Source organism: Apiospora marii, assembly GCF_038362585.1.
Source record: "Apiospora marii strain CBS 49790 chromosome Unknown utg000015l_segment0_segment0, whole genome shotgun sequence".
Classification (NCBI taxonomy): domain Eukaryota; kingdom Fungi; phylum Ascomycota; class Sordariomycetes; order Amphisphaeriales; family Apiosporaceae; genus Apiospora; species Apiospora marii.
The window spans coordinates 99,897-117,398 of record NW_027117386.1 but is presented as its reverse complement, the minus strand read 5'-3'; the positions used below and the strand labels follow the sequence as shown (position 1 = coordinate 117,398).

At 52.7% G+C, this 17,502-nt stretch overlaps 5 protein-coding genes across 5 annotated transcripts; 2 read left to right on the top strand and 3 right to left on the bottom strand.

Moving 5' to 3' along the window:
• Window positions 1–222: 222 nt before the first annotated feature.
• On the top strand, window positions 223–726 carry PG985_016375 (uncharacterized protein; the record flags this gene model as incomplete). Its single annotated transcript, XM_066836141.1, has 1 exon — window positions 223–726. The coding sequence occupies one exon, from the start codon at window positions 223–225 to the stop codon at window positions 724–726; it is 504 nt and encodes a 167-aa protein (XP_066675892.1).
• Window positions 727–7,834: 7,108 nt separating this feature from the next.
• Window positions 7,835–11,781, bottom strand: PG985_016374 (uncharacterized protein; the record flags this gene model as incomplete). The annotated part of the gene is made up of 3 exons (XM_066836140.1): window positions 7,835–7,891; window positions 8,374–11,273; window positions 11,412–11,781. The coding sequence occupies 3 exons, from the start codon at window positions 11,779–11,781 to the stop codon at window positions 7,835–7,837; spliced, it is 3,327 nt and encodes a 1,108-aa protein (XP_066675891.1).
• Window positions 11,782–12,871: 1,090 nt separating this feature from the next.
• Window positions 12,872–14,285, bottom strand: PG985_016373 (uncharacterized protein; the record flags this gene model as incomplete). The annotated part of the gene is made up of 3 exons (XM_066836139.1): window positions 12,872–13,803; window positions 13,849–14,009; window positions 14,056–14,285. The coding sequence occupies 3 exons, from the start codon at window positions 14,283–14,285 to the stop codon at window positions 12,872–12,874; spliced, it is 1,323 nt and encodes a 440-aa protein (XP_066675890.1).
• A 477-nt stretch (window positions 14,286–14,762) lies between these two features.
• On the bottom strand, window positions 14,763–15,422 carry PG985_016372 (SesA protein; the record flags this gene model as incomplete). Its single annotated transcript, XM_066836138.1, has 1 exon — window positions 14,763–15,422. The coding sequence occupies one exon, from the start codon at window positions 15,420–15,422 to the stop codon at window positions 14,763–14,765; it is 660 nt and encodes a 219-aa protein (XP_066675889.1).
• Window positions 15,423–15,928: 506 nt separating this feature from the next.
• On the top strand, window positions 15,929–17,204 carry PG985_016371 (uncharacterized protein; the record flags this gene model as incomplete). The annotated part of the gene is made up of 2 exons (XM_066836137.1): window positions 15,929–16,049; window positions 16,111–17,204. The coding sequence occupies 2 exons, from the start codon at window positions 15,929–15,931 to the stop codon at window positions 17,202–17,204; spliced, it is 1,215 nt and encodes a 404-aa protein (XP_066675888.1).
• Between the last annotated feature and the right edge of the window lie 298 nt (window positions 17,205–17,502).

Sequence of the window (17,502 nt, the reverse complement as noted above, 5' to 3'; positions counted from 1 at the left end):
CGTAATCACTGTCGCTCAGCGCCCAGACGACTTCTCATCCGGCGTCACACCCAGCTTTACCCTAATCACAATTGGTCAATCAACACGCGAAACTCCAGTCAGGTCCATTACGAGCAACATATTGTTGTTGGAGCTTCCGCCCTTGCTTGGTGTCAAGTTCAGGTTTCCCTCGTTTAAACTCCCAAATCCCATTTGACTTGCATCGAAATAATATCCATCAACATGGACTGCCCTCCACCCTCCAAGGACGAATGGTCATTTGGCACTTGGTCTGGACCCTCTAATCCCAACAGCACGACACCTCCGACGACTGAGCCCGCGTCCTCGCCCGCCGATACAAACACAAAATCATCATCGAGTCCCTGCACCCCGAAGGTGGCAACAACCAACTCCCGCATCATGTGCAGCACAGCATGCTCAAATCAAAGAGCATCTGCAAGTACCATTGTCTACTCAACCTCGCGGTCTCCTGTCCTTCCTATTTGCAGGCGTTGTGGAATAATATCCACCCGTGTCAAGTTCGGGGAATGCAGCCCCTTCATTCCCCGTCCTGGTTCCTCTCTTGATCGTGCAAGGATGCTATCCTACAGGGTAACCGGTTGCGGCTCCAAAGGTGTCGACTTCTCCGAGCTTGCCCGGATTTACCTCGAGCCAGACCCTGATTGGGACGACGGTACCGGTGATGGAGACGAAAGTGACGATCACTTGTCCCCAACAGACATCTAAGCAGACCCGTCATCTTCATCAGCACAGGGGCAATCAAACCAATCGCAATGATCTTCTCGACTTCGTTTGTGACACCGACTGAACGTAGAACCTCCTTAAATTGGATACCTGTTCTCCAATGAGATTCACGCGTCTGTAATACGATATGTTTGGCGTGAACAAGCCTAGCAACGCATACCGAACATTCCTATGGTACCCAGTTCAGTACATATCCTTAAAACAATGACTTTCACTACAACATACAACATTCATGGGCATGTGGTGTAGTGGATGCACACTCGACTTGTACAATCGTGATTTGGTCAGGAGCGACAGTCGTGAGGCGTTGGTTCGATTCCCTCCGTGCCCCGTCATTTTGCTTTTCCCCTTGTTTTGCTCCCATCCAATGCCATATTTTTGCTCTTGTAAGCCAGTGCCACCTTCCCACAATATTTGATACCTGTGCACCCCACTTTCCACACAACAGAACCAAAGGGCACGTGGTGTAGTGGTTGCACACTTGACTGGGCAATCGTGATTTGGTCAGGAGCGTCAGTCGAGAGGCGTCGGTTCGATCCCCTCCGTGTCCAGTTCCTTTTTGCCAGTCCCCACTTTCTGCTACTGGATATTCGACATACTCAGGAGATAGCCCAGATCCCTAGGAAACTAATTACCTAAACAACACCACCCTTTTATATCAAGCGGGCAAAGGGCACGTGGTGTAGTGGTTTCATAACCAGTCGTGAATGGCAATACTGCTGCCGGCAGCGACTGGTAGGCGTCGGTTCGATTCCAACCGTCCCCATTCTTTTTAGGTTTTGCTCCCCCCTATTTATTTTGCCAAACAGTGGATGCATGTATGTGATAAGGTTTTGGTACCACATGGAACAACTAAAAGTATCCAAATAACCTGCCCAGCGTTCAACAATATCAAAAAGGGCATGTAGTGTAGTGGTTGCACACCCAGCTACGTATGATGGACTCACCCTTTTGAGACCTGTGCCATTAACGAAGCTGGGAGGCATTGGTTCGATTCCTCTCATGTCCATCTTTTTCTTTTTCTTTTTAGCGTTGGCGTCCTCCCAATCTTATATCTTACCAGCTGCTAGATCACGTAGACAGTGCTTATCCCACGGGAGATGAAGTACCCAATCAACCTGCTCAGCATCCAACATAAGAAAAGGGCATGTAGTGTAGTGGTTGCACGCCCAGCTACGTGAATGGCGCCCCTATCGCCGGCAGCGAGTTGGGAAGCATTGGTTCGATTCCTCTCGTGTCCAATTTTTTGCCCAACTATCTCCTTTCCACTCGATATCTTGCGCACACCTGAGGCACAAAGCGTCCAATACTCCCATGCTTCTACAGCATTGGGGGCACGTGGTGTAGTGGTCGCATACTCAATTGCGTGAGACGTAATCCCGCTACGAGCAGCGCAGCCTGAGAGGCATTGGTTCGATTCCTCTCGTGTCCAGTACTTTTTTTTTTTTTTTTTTTTTTTTTTTTTTTTTGGCTCTCTGGCAGTCTTTCAACTGTTGCGCTTCTACTGACTGTTCCCACAAAACTCGCATCTCGTGTCCCTAGGAAACCCATCAGGCAAACAGGCGACCCACCATCAACAGATAAAAGGCAAGTGGTGCATTGCAGCACGCTGGAGGCAATCTGGTGCGTCACGACCTGGAGAGATGTCGATTTGATTGCCGTCTCATCCCCCAGAGGCGTCCACGTAGACTGCTGCCCAAGTCAATCTTTCTGCTCCCACTTGGCTGTTCGAACCTTCCCCCCTATCTTCCCCAGGCAGAACCACAATCTTGAACCCCTCGCCCCAAAGTAACAATGTCACAGAAAGTACCGGAGCATTTATCATTCCGTAGTTCGACGAGAACGGCGGAAGTGACGTGTAGTGTAGCAGTATCACGCCAAAACTGGGGATGTCGACACACTGCGTCGAGACATAGTTTGAAGAAACGCTGGTTCGAAACGTAGCTACCTTTTGGCAAATCACTGGCATAAGAGATCGACCCAGTACTTAAACCAGATTAACTCAAGTATTCCCTAGCGAAGTAGCTGATTAGTTCAATGGTAAAATAAATTAATCATGGCCTGTGGATGCGCGTTCCCACTGGCCCTTCGCTTTTGGAAGTCTCACGTTCGAATCCAGCCATACCCAGTTCTTTTTTTTTTCTTTTTGATTAGGTCCATTACAAGTTTTACAGCTACAAACGCTTGCTTGATGATACGGAGTTCCCTCATATTCTCCTGAAAAGGCAAACCGCAGGTGCTGAAGTTAGCTGCACACCTGGCTGTGGACGGGCTGAAGACCGCCTTGCGAGACATAAGTTGCGATGGTTTGGTTTGACCCCAGCCATCTGACCCCCTCTGTCCCTGGCCTTTCTCCATTGAAAACCAATGGCGGGCCATGCGATCCATATCAGCCCTAACAACGCTCTTGCCTGTCATCAACACTAACACCAGCAGCAGCAAGAGCCATGTGGTGTAATGGTAGCACACCCGCCTTAAGTCCCTTGATACTGTTAAGGGTGGCTGGGAGGGGTTGGTTCGATTCCGACCATGGCAAATATTTTTATTCCCTCTCTCCTTTTATTGTTCAACCTACCTCTCGTAGCATTTTTCATTTTGCTCTTTCCTCTCGCCAATGGCGCAATGCTTTTACGCGGCATTGCTTTCCTGTCCGTTATCGCGTTTGGGTCATTAAGAAGCCAACATTAATTACGTTCGTGGGCCACAAACTATGAAGGTGTTCTACTACTGCCAGGCTGATCTTGTATGTTTCGGTATTGAGGGAATCAAAAGAATATCCAATATCAATGCTCGACACTTATCGATTCATCATACATCATAGACACAACGTCATGTTCATGCCGTCCGTCTCTCAAACCTGCTGCGGCTGTCAACCAAGGAGAGGCCGCGTATGTACTTGACCTCGCCAAACTACTGATGAATGTCTCCCATACTTCTTCTACAACCGTTGCTCTTCCAGTAAATTATCATTATCAACATCCGGCGTTCAACCTGATGGGTATTGAAATGTAGTCGAGAACACGCTGTCGCACCTCCCGGGTTTAGCCCCCCTTCCCGATTGGGCATCGCGCGGTCATATACCCCTGTCTCCACCTAAATACATATATAAGACTGCCTTCCCGCAAAGTCCCCTCGATGTATTCTTGACTTCTTTCTTCTCTTTCTTTGCCACAAGATTGACCACGACACTCATTATGCCTGTCCCCATGGCTACGAGTCCGACCTAACATTTTCAATCCCATCTGCGTTCCGGCTCAATCGAACTCTACTGTCAGCACTGCCTACTTTCCACACTACACACCAATCTTCATATAAGTCACGCTGAAAATAACATTCACTTCATCACTACTCTGAGTCTTTTCTAGAGATCAGCTACCAGCAAACCCTTCGCAGCCATGGAGGTTTCTTTCGTCTCCCAAGGGCTGCTCCCATTCTGATAACGATCGCCTACTCGAAGCCATGTTGGCATCGCTGCCGCGCTGTTGCCTTCATTTCGGATGTACGACGTTCCGGGATTGTCTCTTCCAATCATTCACACATGATGACGAGACCACGTCAACACTTAAGCCACATTGTCAGCTTTCATTCCAGATGAGGAAGGTCCCATTCCTGCCTCATCTCCAGAGGACCACCAAGCTGCCTTAGCCTCGGATGCAGGACGTTCCGCGACTCGCCTCTTCTGCTCATCTCCCCTTTTTCGGCGAGGCCACGTCAGCACTGCCTCCAACTATGCGGCCTCGGATGAGAGGGCGCTTTATTATCGTCTTATTTCCAGAAAAAGATCACTGTTGCCGCGTCATCGCGGCCACGCGGCTGCCTTGGCTTCGGATGCAGGACGTTCCGGGACTCGTCTCTTCCAATCATTTACGCATGATGGCGAGACCACGTCAACACTGCAGCTACATTGTCAGCTTTCATTCCAGACCAGGAAGGTCACATTCTCGTATCATCTCCAGAGGACCAACCAACTGCCTTGGCTTCGGATGAAGGGCGCTCCGTCTTGAGCTCGACCAATCAGTCATCAGATGTCGGTGGGCTGTATGTGGTACCGCAGCTGGCCTGCGGTCAATTCGGTTATATTAATTTCCCCACGTGTATTCACTGGGAGGGATTGGCCGAAACTGAGAGTGGCACATATGACTGACGTCTCTAGTATGTGCTTTGCCAGCTCATTGGTCGCCATGCTGCACTCCCAGTCACCGAAGTCAACGCCCGGATGCGCCAGGTGTGGCACAAATTACACGAAGTCTTAGCAGGCCACAAGTTCAGGGTCGCAACGGAAGATGGTCAGTAAGAATTGGGGAAGACTCCTAAAAATGTGATGCGCCGATTGTTCTGTGTATAAATATCTACTGTTCGATCCAAATCCCCCGTTCCCCAGAATATCTCAAAAACATCAAACTTCGAGTCTGAGATCTCTTCTACACATCACTTGGAAAGCCACAATCACACCATACTCTTTCATAGGCGACCATGTCACATCTTCCAACCCCCAGCGTGCCACTCCCTAAGCCCAGTGAAACTCCCCACGGAGAAAAGCTGAGCGGCGATGGTGCGCACATTGCTAGCAGTCGCAGGGCGAATCTCGTGCCAACCTCCACCATGGGATTTCCAATGAAGGCGAAAGAATCGTCTAGCAGCGGAAAAGGAGCCCACTCCCAAGACCCGATCTCGCTTATTGAAGATGACGAATTTCGAAATCCTACGCCGATTCCGCCCTGGAGAAGCGGCAATAACTACCAGGCAGAAGTGTCTGCCAGTTCCAGACAAAACCCGACTCTAAGTCTTCCGCCTGCCCTTTTCGCTTCGGGTCAGCCTGTCGCCAGGCCCCAAGGTCCCGAGAGCGTTTCTTTCATTAGCACGCCCCCAGCCAAGCTAGGTCACCCGATTGTCTCCGAAGTACGGCCACCAGGGGCAGAATCGAGATCCCTTTCTGCTGTCAAGACCCCTACCGCCGTGAATTCCTCATTCTACGGGATTCGGAGGGAAGACTTTGGAGATTTACCTTGGATGAAGGCGGCTGCACAGCGCCGTAAGGCGCGGGAAGCGTCGGTACAGAGCATTCCTTGTCTATCTCAAAACAAGGACAGCCAGCCCCTGGAGGGTCTTAGCATTGCTACCAGTGGCGCTCAGTTGATAAACAGAGGGACGCCGAGCTCTTCTAAAGTCCCTGATGGAAGCACGATTGGTCCTGCCTCGAAGACCCAACCAGATTCTGACAGCAACACCGACTCGCGAGGCTCGGTGACTGTCGGCACGAGACGCAAAGCTCGGGAGGAGCTACCCGAATCGGACGGCAACCTCCCTGATCCTCTTTGCGGCGCAAGTGAAGATCACGCGAGTTCTCGAGACCAGACAGTGACGGCAGAAGAACAGCCTGCTCGCAAGCGTCAGAGGAGAACCGACCAGCCTCGACGAGCAAGTTCACCATTGAGCCAGCCCCCTCACCGCAACAACCCAGGTGGACGATCAGTCGAGAAGTTGCCGGTATCCAACCGCGAATCTTCGAATATCGTCTCTAATCTCAGAACTGCATCTTTTGAGGAAATACCACTCTTCGATGGTATCCTGAAACGCGTAATAGTGAACGGACAGCAAACATATCAGCTCCAGTTCGCTGCGGACAAGACCCAGGGCACAGCGTATTGTCCCCAACATATTTCCAATCCTGAGGCTCCAGTTAGGCAGCATGGCCGGACCAAAAAGCCGCAAAAGCCACACCACTCATCTGACAAGACCAATGAAGGTATGTATCAGTCCCATGAAATATTTCCTCAGCAATATCGACTGACTTCGAGAAGCTGAGTCCGTTGTTATTGGTGAGGTTGATCATCTTATAGCGCGTTGGGGCTTGGGCCGTCGCGCCATGTTCCTCCTCGAGTGGACAGACGGGACTCGTGATTGGATCCCCCGAAAGGACATCGACGAAAATATGGTTCGCGACTTTGAGGCAAGCTACAATGGCATCCATAAGGGCGTGAAGGTTCTGGACACCCGTGTGAAAGGGGCGACGAAGCAATATAAGCTGCACTGGGAGGGCCGTCCTGCCAAGGAAGACGGCTGGGTATGCGAGAAGTTGATCAGTGAGCAGCTACTACAGGAGGAGATGCAGCTTGGAATGGCGAAGGTTTTATAACCTGGATTTTGATTGTTGGGTACACGGTGTCTGGACTCTTTCCCTATATATATAAACACGTGTAGCTATATTTCTACTGCCTCATTCCTGGTGCAGCAATTCCCCCGCCTTTTTAACCTGTTACTCGCTTTGTATGCTCTCGACAAGGGGTAAGACTCAGTGTAGTGTGCTCGTCAGTGGCAGTTTCGTTCAAGCACCCCTAGCGCTTTTGCTATCCATCAAACATCGCCCGAACCAATAACATAGCTTGCATTCTTAGTTACTATTTGGCCTATTATTGCTTTCATGGTATGTTATGTCGATCCAGTGAACGTATGCAATCTATCCCCCTAACACACAACCAACTGCCTCCGTCTATAAATACAGGGGGTAGCAAGGGTCTCTGCTTGTTGGCTTCATGCCAAAGTACCTATTGTGGCTATGCACTGCTATCCGTGGAAGATAGCCGAGATTTGCGAACGAGTAGCTGCTACCCCATTCCCAGTCTCAAGAGTTGTGATCCAAGAACTGTAATCCAGGAACTGCAATCCAGGAATTGGGATCCAGGAACTGGAATCCATGAATCACGACCCAGATAAATCTTACCTAGTACTCCGGGAGGCTTCCTAATTATGAAAGTCTGGGTACTGTGGGGCGCCTGCAACATGCGTGAATAATGTTGCAGAAGTACCAATCATCGCCAAGCAGGACTTCTGTAGGGCCTTGCTAAGGATAGCGGGGTAGAGGTCGGGATACTGCAAGATTTGGCCGGTATGCACATTTATGCTGAATGCATATGCGCTTGACGTAGACAATAGACGCATGGCTATCTGGGATCGGGCGCGCGGCAAGTTCATGCTCGTCAAAAGGATCCGGAATCTGAAGAGAGCGAACCGGCTGTGCAGCAAAGTACTGAACGTTAATGACGACGATGGGTCGATTGACCGAAGGTCACACTCAACTGTGGAAATCGCCTTATGCTGCCACTGGCGTGGAATTGGCGGTATCACTGGGAATTCCATGTAGTGCACACTGTTGCAAGATAAGACTTTGAGTTAGCCAAAGACCATGATAGTGCAAACAAAGATGGGCCCGGGTTTGACAGGGACGGCCGTCGGCGTACATGTCAGCGGTTGAATAGCACACATAGGCTCAATACATTAGCGACAACTAAGCCGCACCTGAATATTAACAATAAGCGACTACTTTATAAGACACTATACGTCTGATCTGAGAAAGCGAAGCATAAACCAACTAGTCAACAGAAAAAACAAGCCCCACCAAAGCGATATTCGGTATAGAGAGGAAGTAGATGCCTCAGTAGCCTGAGGAACCACCCCTTGATTCGGATTGAGCACAACACTGGTTTCTTCACATTCATGTAAAACCGCCCCATGTTGACGAAGGAGCCTGACGATATTATCCCTGCCATTCGCTATCGCAGCCTGCAGCGCATTGCCGTACTCGCCGCCTTGCGCGTGGACGTCGGCGCCCTTCTCGAGCAGCAGCCGGACGACCTCTTGCCTTCCGTCCAATGAAGCGGCCTGCAGCGCATTGCCGTACTCGCCGCCTTGCGCGTGGACGTCGGCGCCCTTCTTGAGGAGCAGCCGAACGACCTCTTGGCTTCCTCTAAGTGAAGCGGCCTGCAGCGCATTGCCGTACTTGCCGCCTTGCGCGTGGACGTCGGCGCCCTTCTCGAGCAGCAGCCGAACGACCTCTTCCTCTCCTTCATATGAAGCGGCCTGCAGCGCATTGCCGTACTTGCCGCCTTGCGCGTGGACGTCGGCGCCCTTCTCGAGCAGCAGCCGGACGACCTCTTGGCTTCCGTCCAATGAAGCGGCCTGCAGCGCATTGCCGTACTCGCCGCCTTGCGCGTGGACGTCGGCGCCCTTCTTGAGGAGCAGCCGAACGACCTCTTGGCTTCCTCTAAGTGAAGCGGCCTGCAGCGCATTGCCGTACTCGCCGCCTTGCGCGTGGACGTCGGCGCCCTTCTCGAGCAGCAGCCGAACGACCTCTTCCTCTCCTTCATATGAAGCGGCCTGCAGCGCATTGCCGTACTTGCCGCCTTGCGCGTGGACGTCGGCGCCCTTCTCGAGCAGCAGCCGAACGACCTCTTGGCTTCCTTGATATGAAGCGGCCTGCAGCGCATTGCCGTACTTGCCGCCTTGCGCGTGGACGTCGGCGCCCTTCTCGAGCAGCAGCCGGACGACCTCTTGCCTTCCGTCCAATGAAGCGGCCTGCAGCGCATTGCCGTACTCGCCGCCTTGCGCGTGGACGTCGGCGCCCTTCTCGAGCAGCATCCGAACGACCTCTTGGCTTCCTCTCCATGAAGCGGCCTGCAGCGCATTGCCGAACTCGCCGCCTTGCGCGTTGACGTCGGCGCCCTTCTCGAGCAGCAGCCGGACGACCTCTTCCTCTCCTTCATATGAAGCGGCCTGCAGCGCATTGCCGAACTCGCCGCCTTGCGCGTGGACGTCGGCGCCCTTCTCGAGCAGCAGCCGAACGACCTCTTGGCTTCCTCTCCATGAAGCGGCCTGCAGCGCATTGCCGAACTCGCCGCCTTGCGCGTTGACGTCGGCGCCCTTCTTGAGGAGCAGCCGAACGACCTCTTGGCTTCCTTGATATGAAGCGGCCTGCAGCGCATTGCCGTACTTGCCGCCTTGCGCGTGGACGTCGGCGCCCTTCTTGAGGAGCAGCCGAACGACCTCTTGGCTTCCTCTAACTGAAGCGGCCTGCAGCGCATTGCCGTACTTGCCGCCTTGCGTGTTTACGTTGCACCTTTCTGCGATAGCCCCCAGGAGGTTCGGAAGCCCATTAGATGCTAAAGTGTAAACGAGCCCTACATCTACTCCCTTTTCTAGCTTGAACTCATTCGAATCAGTAGCGATAACAAACTGTTTCCACCTTTGGAACCAGCCATCTAACTCTCGTAGCCACTGCTGGATACCGGTTGCCGGCGAAATGTCTGAGGAATAGGGGGAACTTTCCCTGTCCTCTGGCTCCTTATTCTCTCCGGCCATTACGTCCTGAGACAGAGCCCTTTCTGCATGGTTAAGAATGTGGCTCGCCGCGTAGCCAAGAAATGGGTCTTCGCTTGTTAAGCTTTTTATATGCTGCGTATCCATCGATACTGTGGCCACATGCTGGATGCTAGACCAGCAGCGGGCCCAAAGTCGCCCGTGACTGGCCGTAAGCGGCTCGGGTCCTAGCGTCGGATCCAATGCCTGTAGTCTCTTCTGTCGAAACAGAAAGTCGTTAACCGACAGATGGATGAACTGGACGGACTCGGCCATGCCTTTCCGTACCTCAATCAGGCCCCTCGACGAGGTCGTGATCCGTCGCTGGATCACATCGATAGCGGGACGAGTCATCCCTACCGTCACCGCGGCAGCGAAAAGCTCTAGGGGCTTAAGCAGTCGTTGGCTGAGGAGTACCCATTGAAGCATGCGGACCGTCTCGCCCATATCGACAACGTCCTTGCCCAGAATCGTGTCGAATATCTCCTCCAGGCGGCTCGGCACGCCTTCGAGTGTCTTCCGCATCGCTTCGACACGTCCTTCGTCGTACGCCCTGTTGAGAAGGGACACGACAATAACGACCCATAAGAAAACCCCTTCGGCCCGCCTCTTGATCTCGGTCTCTATCTCGGCCTCTCGCACCTGCAGCTTCTCCCCGATATATTTGGCAATGTCGTTTTGGTGATCGAGGCTTTCCTCTACCGTCAATTCGAGTGCTCTCTTCATTCGGATGCTTGGGTAATGGCGGCTCGAGAGACAGATCTGTAGCGGACCGCTGTCCCGAGAGGCATCGACGCTCAGCGACTCTAGAAACTCGACCACATCGCGGACCTCGGACTCGTCACACTCGTCGAGCGCGTCGACGAGAAGAAGGAGGGGCTGCGACCGCGGCTGCTGGACGACCGAGCGTATGAACCCTTGGAGCTCGGATGGACGCCACTGCCAGTCCCTTTCCCGGCTTGTCCTCTGCTTCGCGCGGAACGAAGGGACGAAGCGTTCGTACAGCCCATCGTCGTCTTGGAGCAGCTGGTATACGATCGACCGTAGCATGCCGAGGGGCGTCTTCTCGAGCGTCTCGCCTCGGGCGTTAAAGAAGAAGGCCACGATAAGGTGGTCGCGGAAGAACTCTTTCTGGTAGCGGAGGTAGGCGTGCTTCATCAGCGTCGACTTGCCCGCGCCCGGCTTGCCCTTGATCCAGAGCACTCCATTGTGGGTTGGCAAAGAGGCAGGGTCTCTCCAATCGCGGAACTCGGTGGTGTCGAACAGCCAGTCACACGTGTCTCGATAGGCGGGCGCGATATCGTGTCGCCGGGCATCGATCTCACGAAATGCGAGGGAGCGGAGGCAGGCTGTGCTGTTAGCAATGTAGGAAGCCCGGCATCTCCATAGAAAGTAGCCTAACGCGAGCAGGCATGTGGACAAGGCCATTCTTACCCTCTTTTCCGTCCGGAAGCTTGTTCTGCGGGTCTGGAAATGGGTCTGCCCGTGTTAGTGATCGACAGCTAGGGCTGCGTGTGGGAATCTGAACGACCTACACCCATAGATGGTGCTGTGATTGAATTGCCAGCCGTTGCGGTCATTGTTGTTCTGCTCCCCACTGCCCGTTACCGTGTTTTGGGGCCCGGGACCATGGTTGTTGGTGGTGTTCGGAGACATGGGCAGAGGCTTTGGTGACGCGACGTGGGCGCGTCGCCGGATCGGTGTTAGGGCGATGGTTGGAGGCGATGGTTGGAGGCGATGGTTGGAAGCCAGATGGTGTCGCGATGCGGGTGGTATGGTCAATGCCAACAGCCAGAAGACGGGGACGGGGACACGAGAAGTGATCATGGAAAACATATGGATCAGCAGGCTGGCCATGGGGGTAAGCACAGCCTCTTCATCCCGCCCGTGGTGGCCAGCCTGCATGGCAGATAACTACATGCATGCATGCGCACTTCTCAATTGTGTTTTACTGTTTAGCCAGATTTAGGATCATTAAAACGGCCACTTCCCCCGTACTCCAGTACATACAGAGCCTGACATGCACCTATCCCGTCGCTAGCAGCACATGCGAATACATCCGCATTGAAGCCTTTGCTGCTGAAGTCCTTACTTGCACATACCGAGTTTACCGCATTGACCTCGACACGTTTGATGCAATACTTGATTAACATAATCAATCGGGTGGCGGCCAGTACGTTATAGGTCTTCATCTTTCAAAGTCGAAGATAGGTGTCAGTAAATTAGGTTTAAATCTCGATTCACTGTCCGCGATTGGCACGTCAGAAATTTGATTTTGGCCTATTGGACTTCTAACGCAGTGCACCTTAGTGCCTGTCCCATAACACTATTGGAACAATGCATTTCTGGCGCTAGTGTGTAGCTGTTAGTCTCCAGCTTGCGACAAGATCGCCTGCGCGAGCTACACCAGATCATATGACCTACCCCAACCTCTGCATCAATCGCCTACTTGGCATGGATTCTTCCACACTTTTCCCGTGGAGCTTTTCATTAGTCTGACTCAAGTGGACTTTTTAGGGTTCAATGAGTTTTCATATTTGGACATGATAGAAGCGCAAGTAACAAAATCACGAACATCTCCCGGCGTTCGGCGGTGACATGGCGCGTCTATGGCTCACAAAGAATCACCGCTAAGCTGGCCAAGCGAGGTTCAAGCAGAAACCGCCGTGTAGCCAGTATATAGATTCGGCTGCTCGTCCAGATCCAATGAAAGTCTATTTGTTCCGCAACGATAACCTTCCGGCCGAGTTAGCGTAGCGGCACGGGCCGTCCCACGACGACCGAGCTGCAAAGGATGATTTCGCTAGCCGGTCGAGCCTCAATTCTTTCATAGGCCAAGTCGTCCAGTTTCGGTGGGGCGAGGTGATGGTCTGGTACAAGGCGACAGTAGCGCTTCGCGATTGTTAGATGGTGACACGTCCTCAGAACTCAGCCCATTAGGCCAGTGAGAAGATATTTAATCAATGCGGTTTGGCCCAGCTCTGTGGCGCCCGAATTACCGTCGTCGAAATATTGCCAAACCCGGGGTGTGCCTTGCGTCAAGCAGTTGCCGCCTCTCGTACGGTGATGTCTGGTTGCCATGAACTCGCGTCTGACTGAACCTTCTTTGCCAATGGTACCATAGCCCAGTCGTCAGGAGGGTCATCGGTACTGCAAAGGCCCAGTACACCCAGAACCTGTTCGAAACCTTCCAGCCCGTTTCCGCATCGACGTTGAAGAACGACATGCTGAAAATTGTAGATATAAACGTCGGCGGAAGAAAGATAAGCGTCAGTGTAGCGATCGTCTTCATCGCAGCGCTGTCCTCCTGTGTAGCCTTGCCAATATCAACGGAAGTCCCCGAATCGTACTGAACAACCATGTGAAAAGCGAGTTGTATTTCGTTCAGAAGCCTCTTCTCGTTCGAATTGGATCGACAGCGCAGGCCTTCGAGCATTTGTCGGAAGAAGAGCAGGCGGTTGTGTACCTTTTGCCAAGTACGATCGTTATGTACCCTTGTCTTGAAAGCTTCATGATGCACCAAAATCGCATGCATTGTTCCGAGAGCTACATCGGTCGTCTCCGTGACATGGACGGCGTGCCGCGCAAGATCGTGAAGGCGCCGATAGTCTGGTTCTGGCTTCCCTTCTGGCTTCCCCTCCTTTTCTTTCAATCTAACATGGTCGCGCACGGCCCATACGGCTGTATCCTGGAAGCGCACGATCTCGCTCGCTAGCGTCACGTAAACCCAAAATGGGTCAGCCGTTTCGTCTGTTTGTAGGCTCGTGAACAGCTCGGTCATCTGCTTTTCATAAGGCGGCTGCACATCAAACACCAGGATCGCCATCTGTTTCGATGCTGCTTTCCAGTGAGCGAAAACGTTGGATTTCAGCCACTTATACTGTGTTTGTTCGTCTAGCAGCTTCGTTTCGAAATACGCCCACGTGGCTGCATCCCATTAGCTCCTTCTTGCCCCTCCGAATATCTGCTTACCGAGATCTGCAATACTTGTGGCATCCTGTATCGTTTCGCAGCCGAAATAACCATTCGAGTTCTTGCAACTGTCCGTCCACCATAGTTCAGGCATGCCAAAAGCTTCCTTGAATGTGTGCAGGCACCGTGGACAGCAGCGAATGCTGCTGGCACTTGCGAAGCTGCTCCGGTCAGCAGATAAAATTGCGTGTGAAAGTATAAACTGACATGATACAGACCGACGCCTCTGCGCAGAACCAGCGCCAGTTGTGGGAACCATCTGTGTGGAACTGTTCTGATGAAACGCGCCGGCGCTGCAAAACGTTAACACGACCGACGTGGTCAGCCGGCACCTCTGAAGGTTGCTTTCTACATTGTAGAATACAAATAACTGACTTCTTCAGACAACTTTGGGTGGCCATGCCTTTTGATGTTTTAGAATAGAAGGCGTCGCTCATGAGGAAGGCAGAAGAAGACAATACGCGCACTGCCAAACCTGAGGCGGGGTACAGAGGTAGGTTGCATGAAGCGAGCGGCCCGTCTTGTTGTGTGCCTTGCGCGGCATACGCGTTTCACAGCCTGGCTATTGGTGATACTTGCAATGGGGCTCAAGCAAACACAGCTGTTGTACCTTGGCCATGTCCCTACCAAGAACGAGACCCCGCTGCAGCTACGCTAAAAGCGATCCCGCGGCACCAGTCATAGCAATCCCAAGCGAGTACGCCACGGACGCAATTTCGACAATGGGTAGATGCTTTGCAAGTCGATTCTGTGTACCTATACAATGCGCGCTGCCGGCAGACGAACTTGACTAATCTCCACAAGTAGCAACCGTCCTTCGTACAATGGCTCTGGTAGCTTGTTCTCGCCTAAGTCCAGACTAGACTGGCCGCACCCACCATAACTACATACAGCCCTGAGTCTCGCGTCACCGTTCAGTGCCCTCGTCGATCGTGGCTAAAGGGATCAACGCCGTGGAACGTGCTGCCGTTAAACTGATTGCCTGTGTTGTTGTTGTTGTACTGTTGTCCGTCGCCTGTGACGACATTCTGGGGACCCGAGCCGTAGTTGTAGATACCTGAAGCTGAGCCGTCATCCTGCAGTGATGGTGGGATTGCCGACACCTGTGCCATAACTCCGGCCAACGTGCGGAGATGTCCTTCGGCTGCCACTTTCATCCCCTCATCCACCGTCAACAAGACCTTCACATCTCGAAGTATGCCTTCCATCAAAACTTCCACGCGTCCCCCTTTGCCTAGCCCACGCACGGCATCGCGGTAGTGTTCCATTCTCTGCGCGGCTGCAGACGGCACAACCTTCCCATAAATACTCTCCAAACTACCAGCTTTTGCCTTGCACTGCTCCATGCTATCCTTCACCTCCGCCCAGGTACTTTCATCCTTTCTCTGCTCTATTTGTGTTCTAGCACAAGCGAGTGCATCACAAACAGGCGGTAGGTGCTTGAGGACTTCGGCGAAAGCTGCGGGAAGTTCTTCAGGATCACCAGGATTACTGTAGTCATTCCCGAGGTTCTCGAGGGCCGATTTCACATCCCTGACCGAATTACGGACATGGGTAGCTTCTGGGCCCAGCATTTCGAGACGGCTAGCAAGTCAAGGCGAGTGGATGTGACAAGGGTGGCTGTTGGACTGTAGCAGTTAGCTTTGTTAGTTTGTCCACATAATTCGTTGGATTCACATATAGGGAACGATATCCACTCACGGAATCGTAAGGGAAACGGCGATTGTATGTGGGACTAGATAGGAAAGAAGTTATGAAAATTCCCACGTTCTACCTTCAATTGCCTTGCTACAAATAAAGCAGGCAAGGAGCACGCTGCGTCGAGTGTAAGCTGACACCGCTACACTGACTGATCATCTTGCCGCCATACGGGTAAGAGCCAATCACCACGAGACATGTGTTATTGACTTGCTAGGATGACTGGTTTCACCAGTCGCCGAACATAGCTTGTCAGCTATTGCCATTATGTCGAGTGTGCAGTCGTCAGGATATCCTCAAATCACGCCCGCTCCATAACCCAGGCCCTATAACGCCTGTGCATAAACTCAATCATCGCGAGAAAATAGGCTTATCAACGGTCATGTCTTCAAATCTCTCGATCACCAACTCTGGCTCTGGTGCTCAAAACGTCGCTGCGGGCACCGGTGCCCAGTACAACAACAACAGCCGCGGCACGCAATTCAATAACAGCAGCATCCATGGTAATAAGGATCTCAAAATCCTCAGACGAATTTTTGATTATGAGTGGCTTATCCAAAACAGACCTTCTCCAAGGACTACAGGCCGACAAGACCGAGACGCTTATGCCGAGCCACGGCCAACCATCCCGTCGCGAAGGCTTCGAAATAGCCATTGTCTGCGCCTTGCCACTCGAGTACGATGCCGTATCCCTACTGTTTGATCAATTCTGGGATGAGGAAGAGGAGCAATACGGCCGTGCGCCCGGGGATAGAAACACGTACACGACTGGTCGTATCAGGAAGTACGATGTAGTGCTAGCATTGCTCCCCAACATGGGTACAGCGGCGGCGGCTGGGGCCGCGGCCAGTATGCGTTCGAGCTTTCCTGGCCTGAAGCTCACCTTCCTGGTGGGGGTCTGTGGTGGTGTGCCGGGCGCGGGCACTAACGACGCGCTGCTCGGCGATGTGGTGATCAGCAAGACCCTTCAGCATGGCTTGGGTAAGCAATACCCGAATGCATTTGTCGCGAAGGACACCATCAACGACAGCCTTGGCCGGCCAAGCAAGGACATCCGCAGTCTGATTGCTAGCTTCGAGACGGAAATGGGAAGACGTCGTGTACAGAAGAAGGCTGGAGAATATCTAAAAGTGCTACAAGGTGCCGCAGTGCGTCAGCGCCGGCGATGCGATTACCAGTATCCTGGTGTGGCCGAAGACAAACTATTCGCGGCAGCCTACCGACATAACCATCGCGCACCGCAGACGTGCGGCCTCTGTAACGAGGGGTTGGACAACTTCTGCGAGCAAGCTGCTGTGGCTTCCTGCGGCGAACTTCATTGCGACGAGAACCAGTTGGTGCCTAGGGAGCGCCTTGAGGCGAAGCGGAACCTTGCACTGGACGATATGCAGTGTCCTGAAATCTTTGTCGGCCGCATGGCATCCAGTGATACGGTGATGAAATCTGGAGAACACCGCGATCGCATTGCTGCCCAGTATGATGTAATTGCCTTCGAGATGGAAGGTGCTGGCGCTTGGGATGAAGTGCCATGTATCATTATCAAAGGAATTTGTGACTACGCTGACAGCCACAAGAACAAGGCATGGCAGCCGTTTGCCGCGGCGACGGCAGCGGCAGTGATGAAGGCGGTTCTGGGGCGATATGCCCATACTGACTAGCCCTAGCGTCGACTGGCATTTCCACCCTTCCTGTCAAGCTTCTTTTGATGTCAGGGTGGAATAGTAGACGGGCGATTCGTATTTTCTTTATTCAATTGTGGCCTGTCACATTTCTTATCAAACAATTCGCGATACCCTTCCCTGTGTTGGTCGAGTGTGCAAGTGAAGCCTAAGCATTGCTGCAGAAGCATCGGTCCTGCATTCGCATGCTTACTGCGGAGGAATTATTTACCCCGCAACCTACAACCCCGTCGACTTATTGCAGTCTTCCGCACTCTAGACAGGCACAATAGCTATG